The sequence below is a fragment of the Austrofundulus limnaeus genome, unplaced genomic scaffold, assembly GCF_001266775.1.
Source record: "Austrofundulus limnaeus strain Quisiro unplaced genomic scaffold, Austrofundulus_limnaeus-1.0 Scaffold131, whole genome shotgun sequence".
Taxonomy (NCBI): Eukaryota; Metazoa; Chordata; class Actinopteri; order Cyprinodontiformes; family Rivulidae; genus Austrofundulus; species Austrofundulus limnaeus.
Window position 1 is genome coordinate 351090 of NW_013952533.1, and position 8184 is coordinate 359273.

General features: G+C 42.1%; 1 protein-coding gene across 2 annotated transcripts in view; it reads left to right on the forward strand.

Moving 5' to 3' along the window:
• Positions 1-8184, forward strand: part of akap13 (A-kinase anchoring protein 13) — a gene marked incomplete in the record, with an annotated part of 138567 nt that overhangs the window by 58875 nt on the left and 71508 nt on the right. For both annotated transcript variants that reach the window (XM_014015552.1, XM_014015551.1), the window contains 3 exon segments: positions 2084-2279; positions 2544-4617; positions 5905-5987. In XM_014015552.1, the coding sequence (XP_013871006.1) occupies positions 2084-2279; positions 2544-4617; positions 5905-5987 (2353 nt within the window).

The following is an 8184-nucleotide window of genomic DNA, read 5'->3' on the forward strand; positions in this document are numbered from 1 at the left end:
GTGAAAATACCTCAGAAACTCAAACAAATAGGCTTCAACAAGGCTTTAATAAGCTAAACAATAGAGGTACATGAGAAAACGTGTTCATAACAAATGAAAGTAAATAATTAAATTGAGTCCGTGCTGGTGTCAAACCCTGGTCTCCCACTCTCTGGTCCAACATTCTACCCATTGCCCTATTGGAGGCTTGTTGTGAAATGAGCTGCACATTGCACAACAACAACCGTGAAGGCTTTTTATACTGAGGAGGTGGAGCTTCACCCGGGGGTTTCTAGGTAAGGGGCTGAACGCAGGTTCCGGTGGGTTGTCGTACGGCTTGTGACATCACAAAATAACGGAAGTATAAAACTTGTCGTTAATATACATAAAAAATACATTTACTTACATTAAATATGCCCMTGGGTGCATTTTTTTGGTCCTAGGACTGTTTTTTTAAGAAGTACATACCCAAAGTTGAGTAAAAAAAAAACTTTAAAAAGTGAATTTTGTGTAATAGGTCCCCTTTAAACATAAGAACTAAATCAGAAAAAAAAAACATGATTTCAAAGACTATAATTTTTCAATGCATTTTCAATCTCCAATGTTTGCTCCTCCTGTTTGTCAACTGTAGCTCCGCCTCCTGGCTTTACTGAATTTTCTCAAATTTCACCTATAAAAGAGACGTGAATGCTTTTTTCCTCGATCGATGAAGCATTTTGAGTTGTTGATTTTTGTCACATTACATGTTTAGTTTTGATTTGATATCTGTGTTGAAGTTTAGTTACTGACTGTAAATCTGACACCCCATTGTTGAGAGGTCTGAGCCAGGGGAATAGATTGGGCAACTGAACGCTGGAGGGGGTCTGTGTTCAAAGTCAAAACCTGAGTGCAGTCGCACACTCTTCTTGTTGACACATGGTGAACTGGACATAAATATTAGCAGTTTAGCTTTAGCTTCTGCCATTTTTTTGTAGTCAATTCAGCTCTTTTACTGCTAGCTGAACTAAGAAATTTGTTTAGCTTTTAATGAAGCTAAGCTGTGCTCCACACTTACACTTTGCTTTAAGCAGCACCTTTCTTAAACAATCTAAGTCTGTCCAAACCCTTTTCACACCATGTGACAGGGATACTACCTTAAAAATACACTGAAACATTGCTCTCGTCTCTGTGCTAACAGTTGCGTGACACTGAATCAGGAGACTGATAGTTTGGTCCCTCCTTCCTTTATTGCAGTGTTGTTTGTTGTCTTCACAGAACAATGAAAGTATTCAAAGAACACGGCCACGAAGCCCCCGCTGCAGCCCAGCTTAGCGCTCTCAGCTGCAGTCGGATAGTTGAGGGCAATGGAAAAGTTGTGGGCTGTCAGCATTGTTCTAGAGAAAWTCAGAGTGATAGCAAATGGCACCAGAATCTACAAATGTTCTCTGTTTGAAGTTGTCAAGTATTATCCATTATAATGTGTCCTTACAGAAAGACCAATGAGGTCAAACTTTCTCATTTTTCATAGTGAGTYGCTCAACTACAGAGGAACAAAACAGGGTTCTAATAAACAGACTGAGACACAGCTGAAAGTGAAAGTGCACCCCTTTTATGTCTCTTAAGTACTCTGTTTATCTGTAGCAGAACAGTTTTCACTTAACAGAAAATGAGGATGCCACAAGCTGAAACAAAACTACCACTTAGTAAGCTTTTTGTGTTGTCGAGCCTCGCTTTACAACCTCCAGCTCTCTTTATGTGTTTGTAATTACATTTTGCTCATGAAAAGTGAAGTCACTTGTAGCCTGGCTGGTGACTTCAGCTGAACACCCTCAGAGCTAAAGCGATCCACCCAGGATTACGCAAACAGATCTGTCTTACTGCGAGGTGTATCCCCTTCTCAGCCTCTATCTCTGCGAGAACAAAAACCCTGTTCTTAATTCAAGTTTCAGCTCATAAAGCACAAACCAGGAGAGGGATTGGGTTTTTCTTAGAAAGCTTATCAGCTGAGAAGAGCGACCTTTTACGTAGGTTACCACTTAATGCATTGTACTCTGTTCCTAGACTGGCTGCCGAGTCTGGACAATTTTTACCGCGTTTTTTTTTTTCTTTTTTTTTTCCAATGCAGGGCTGAGACTGATGCAGAGACAGGGAAGGGGGATGAGAGCGTTCATCGGATTTCTGGGGATGCTCGTGTGTTTTGCCACCTCCCCACATTGAACACGCACACTCTGACAGTAAACATCCAACCAGGCTGTGAAGCGCCAACGCTTCAGGAGAGCGTGGAGCAACTGCAGCACCTAATTTCCCACCTCCATGCCACGGTGAGCCACACCACCGTCCCGCAAACTGTTTCTACTCCTGTCGGCTTCATCCAGGAGCTCTGCTGCTCCTGGACTCTGTGGATTGTTTGTCTTTTTACTGCTCTCATTTTTATAACCTTCATGCTTCGTTTGTATAACCAGTGGAACACCTTATGCAATCACAGAGTTGGCTCATGATAAGAACAAGAGAGCAGCTCTGTTGGTGCAAAAAAAAAGAAAAAAAAAACATGTAACATTTTTCGACTCTCTTTTTGTGCTCTGCAGGGAGTTTGTGTACTGGAGCTGCAGTTGGACTCTCTTCACACTGCTGCTGAATGTTGTGATGGTGTGAAAACAGACCTAACCTGTCAGGAGAAACTCCAGCAGCCTACTTTGGCGTCAGAGTGCCTGGATACAACAACTGAAGAGTGCGGGGGTGAAAACAACAAAGTGGAAAGTAGCAGCACTGGTGTTTGTGAACTTGGTGGGACTGGTAATTCGGAGAAAGATTCGAGCTCGCCTGAAAGCGCTCCAGCTTCAGATTTAYGCCCCCGGGAGCACGGTCTTGGCCCCCCCGAGGATAGGGTGTGTCCCAGTTCAGACGCTGAGGGAGAGCGGTGCCAAACGGAGCAGGAGGGGAGGGTTGTTTCCAGTCAGAGTTTGAATTTGTGTGACGGGAGTGAAAGGGCAGAGGGTGAGGCTGAAGGAAAGAGCGTCACTGTGGGAATCCTAGCAGCAGCAGCRGGCTGTGGTAAACAGGCAGAGGAAACTGATAGACGAGAGGCTGTGATCCGGGAAGAACAGGAGGCCAAGAAGGGAGAGGAGCAGTCTGAGCAGGAAGCAGGAGACGGCACAGCCAAGAGGAGGGAGGAGGAGACCAGCATCGAGTCAACACTTTTAATCACAACCAGTGGGGAAACGAAAGCTTCAGTTATGGGTCTGTCTCCGTCGTCAGGGAGCTCTGAGGCTTCAAACGCCTCTGACTTAGAAATGACGGGAGAGGATGTAGAGAGAGAAGAACTTAACCAAGAGTTCTGTAACRGACTTAGTCAAGATGAAGAGGAGGTAGGGGGAGAGGGATTAATGTACCCCGTAACAACCCTGAGGGACATACCCAACCCATCGCTGATCGACTGCAATGATGTAATCAAGGAGCATGAATCGGCTGTTCCATGTCTCCTGATAGAAGGCCTCCGTGAGGGGGAACCTCCGCCAGACATAAACAGCCCAGAACAAAACCAGGAAACAGCTGGTAGGGATTATATAGGGAAGCAGCAGTCGAGCTTGGCTTCAGGGGCTTCTTGTCATTCTGGGAATTGTGCTGAAGCTGTGAGCAGTAAAGAGCTGGATGGTGAAGCCATAGCTGAACCTCAACTTATTGAAAGTGAAGCTTGTCCTTTGGATGAGCCTCAGGATCTAGATTTTCGGACTACTGGCAGCTCCACAGAGGACACTCAGAATGATCTTTTGAACTCGGAGCTATCTTCTGAAACAATGCTCACCAAGAGAAAAACGGATTGTGAATTAGMCATGGCACATGGCCTCTCCAGTGACAATGACAGTTTTATTTCTTTTAGAAGCTCTTCAACAGAAATCTTGAACCCCACTCAGGACAATGGCACAACGGATGACGGAGACTCGCTTCGAACAAATATAGAAGAGCCATCCGTAGTTAAACACAAGACTGAGGATCTAAATGATTTACAATCTGATGAAAGCAACCAACTTTCATTAGAACCTGGTTTGGTCAGTGAACTCACACCTTCGGATCCTGAAACTCAGCGGTCATCCAACCTCGAGACAGTGGGGGCTCTTCATCCTGAGGCCACAAAGGAACTGGCCCCAGAGCTTCCAAAGGAGGATTTGTTAGATTCATTATCTTCAGCTAGCAAGGACACTTTACCGGAGGATGAAAGTGACATGGGAGAGCCCAACAGCTCTGCCTTAAATGTAAGAATTGGGACTTCTACATCAGAGTTGTCTACCAATATCTTATCCGAGTCTAATTCATCTACCACTGAAGAAGGGAACCTCACTGGTTTAGATGAAAAAGATGGCCAACAGATAGACTCCAGTGATAAACCAGAGACGACTGAGAAGGGTGGAAATGAGCAGCTAGCCTTAGAACAACCCAAACTGGTAGACTCAGAGAGAACATCGGAGGAGGGGTCAGCTGAGAATCTATCACAGGATACCAATACAGAGTTGACTGTTGCAAATGTAAGTTCTTTAGAAGTAGATCCACCTGCACTTGCCGAAGCATCTTTGGAATGTCACGTTGAGAACCACGTGGAAGAATTTCCAAATGCTGGAGACAAAGTGGATGGAACCTTGGAAAGCTGCAGCACCATAGACCAAGGTGGGTAAACTCTTGTTTTATTTACTTTCTTGATTGTGTTTATTGCAGTTCTCCAGTGTGGTATGTTTATCAAAGTCTCTTTCCTAAGATAATATGCTAAATCAAATTCTGTCTTCCTTAGGTGATTGATGAGAAAAGTTCTGCAAAGTTAAAAGCCATGTAGTTTGCTATAATTGTGGTCAGAGAGGTTTTCAAGCTTTGGTTTGACATCCTGTTGTGATGTATTGCYGGTACAGAGACATGTTTTGATTTTTATGTCTAATTTTCAAACCAGCCAGGACTTAGCGCGTAGCCATTAGCTTGTTGATTTATTTATTTTTTACAAATTCAGCCCTATAATTTTTATTGATTGGACAGTGCAATATTTAAAAAATATGTTGAGCAAAATAAGCCACTAAAACAGGTGATATCAATCTTTAATTAATTAACAACAGCTGTTGTATTCAGTTGTATTCAGTGAGTCTCTGTTACTTGATTACATGCATGTTCTGACTCCAGAGTATGTCAGCAGACACAGTCACATTACTTTATGTGACAGGCTTTCACACACACACAGCTGGGAGGCTGGCTTCATGAAAACAAACACACCGAAGCAAGCTGGCATGTCCGTGTTCRTGTGTGCTTGGAGCAGGAAGTAAGACTTGCAGAGTCTCTCATCTTCAAGTGAACTTTCAGCACTCTTCTGACTGCAATTTTCACTCATCTGAAATAATTGTACCAGACCCAAGTCCAATAAAGAGAGGTCGAGGGCAAAGTTGGCATTGTGCATCACTCAGTGCGTGGGGTGTCATTATGAGTCGGAGGATATATTTACAGCAAGACAGTGGCCTGGTACTGTGTAATATCACAGGGCATCTCAGACAGGCTTTCTGTATTTCCTCAGATTGTATATCAATATGTGGACTTTGCATCTGCACTGGTTCTTCATATTTTATGGATTCATATCTAAGAGTTTTCCACTTCTTGAATTTGCCAAGCCAGGTTTACTGGCATAATCAGAACAAGTTAGCTATTTTTTCCCCACTGCATTAGAACTGTTTGCATTTTAATTTTACAGAACATTTAAATATTTTACATTTAAAAAGTGGTAGTGAAAAATGTGCCTTTCAGGAAAGTTTAACAACAAGTAAACACACATGCTGCTTCTTAGCGATTGTACACTACCTATTAATCATCAGTGTTTATGCAGTTAGGACAGCTTCTTCTTGGTTCACTCTGTAAACACTCTTTTTGTTCCTTCCTGAATTCTGAAGTTGTAATTGAATTGTGTTGTGTGTTTTTCTCCAGAGGTGGACGTCTTCAACTCTGAAGATACTTTAAGTGATGCAGGGGAGGAAAACRTCCCTGCAGAGGGAAATGACTTCTCCAAGGTATGATGGAAATTACTCTTGTGGGTTTGAGCTTTTGTCAAATTCCGCTTTGTTGTGGATATGTCTTTGATGATAACAAATTTTGAAGAAGTCAGTATTTAATGGAGGTTTTTAAAAAGAACATAGCTTTGAGTAGAACAAAACATTGAGCCTGGGTGATTGCTTGTTGCTGACTTCAATACAGAATAAGAGGCAGCTTCTTACATTAAGAATGGAGTCAGTCAGACATGTCAGATTACAAGCTGAACTAGTGAAGCTAATTGTAGTAGTTTTGTTCTATGTCAAAACATCCATCCATCCATCCATCCATCCATCCATCCATCCATCCATCCATCCATCCATGAATAGCCTTCTATCAAGTCCCTACGGACTTCAAAGTGCTTCACACTACAGTTATTCATCCATTAAGGTGGTAAGCTACATTGTAGCCACAGCTGCCCTGGTGCAGAAGGACATAACGACTGAGGCAGATGGAATAGGGGATTGAACTGGCAACCCACTGGTTACAGGATGACTCCCCTACCCACTCTACCTGTACAACTGTACATTTCATGCAGCTCCAGTCTCKTTAGGGTTTAAGCGGACTCTTGTATTTTCTGGTATCATCAGAATGTTCAGATTTTAGTAAAACCATGCCTGGATCATGCTGAAGTCATTATTGTAGGTTTACAGTTAAAATCTCTGCYTAAACAGTGTTTTTTAAACACCAATATTTCAGTGGTATTCGTCAGGAAAAGCTGAGGTTTCTAAAGCTTGTTCAGTTACAAAATAGAACGCCAAAACTTTGTGGGAAGACAGGAAAGGCAAAGAGTTCAATGCGCCAGCAGCTTGTTGGGAATGCTGTTTCCTTTGGAGTCATTTTCTTTGCTTTCTCTCTGTTTTATTTGTAACTTTTGTTAATTGTATCTTTGACTAATAATMTTTTATTGAAGTGGCTTTAAGACCTTTACATAATGAGCAAAATGATTATGAAGTCGCAAAGTCTGTGCCTTGTCCCCATAAAGTTGGTGCACTCTGTCGGCTCAGCCRCTGAGCACATGGATACAATCTTCAGCAGACCAGGCTTTACTCTGAAATTTTGCTGACTGACAGATTCCTCTGCAGCCATAGACTGGAGTGGCTCTGCTTATTCCTGGGTTGTGGTCTAGGTCGGTGGCTTGCACTGAATGCCAGATGTTTGACTGCAGGAGGAGAAWCATGGAGCATGCAGGATAGCAGGGTTGCCAGCAGAGGGGGATGCAGTCTCAGATGCTTCACTGAAGCTCCTCGTCGCGATGGAGTTAACGACCAGCCTTTTAATCCCATCAAAATCTCCTTTCGTTTCGTCATGAGCTGCAAATCTCAAGACATGCTGCATACACATACACGTGTTTCAACTCTTTTGTTTTAAGGATTTAAGTGAACATTGAAGACAAGAATAAATTTCTCATATAGTGTACAAAACATTTCTAATATAAATATGGATTTTAATATKAAGGGACATTTAGCATTTGTCCAAGACATAAGCAGACAATATACACTAAAAAAATAGTAAGGGAATTACAGTGTTAGTTAGTACAGACCTAATGCGTCACAAATTATTTGGCAAAAGTAATCAAGGATAAAAAACAGTCCAAGTGACAACTACAGCAACAACTGGCTGCATGAAAAAATATATAAGGATAATGAAGTAATTAATAATCTCAAAGAGTGCACCAGTGTTTTGACTTTATGTAAGCTGTTTAGACAGCAGATAATTTAGCCCCAGCTGGTTCAGCATGTGTGACATTTTTTTTGCATATTGTATTTCAGGCTCCGGTTACTCCTAGTTAGCCACTCTGCTCTGCAGCACTTTGACCTATAGCGTTGATGCTGCTTGGCAAAGCTTTAAATCACTCATCAGTAGAGACGACAGTCTAACAGCAGTGAGTCCTGCTGAAGAACAGTGACGTGTAAGACATCAATAAAGGAGCATGAGATGAATTTATTAGGATTTTTTTTAAAGAGATTTTGATTAACCAATTTAAGGAAGACCTTAAGAGACAAAAACACATTATGTAGTTGACCAGCGATTAAAAAAAAAAAGGCAGACAGTACTAATGGCAAAATTAGGATTTTAAAAATATCTACTCTGATACCTCCTTTAATGAAAATACAACTTTATTTCTCTCTCTCTCTCTCTCTCTCTCTCTCTCTCTCTCTCTCTCTCTCTCTCTCT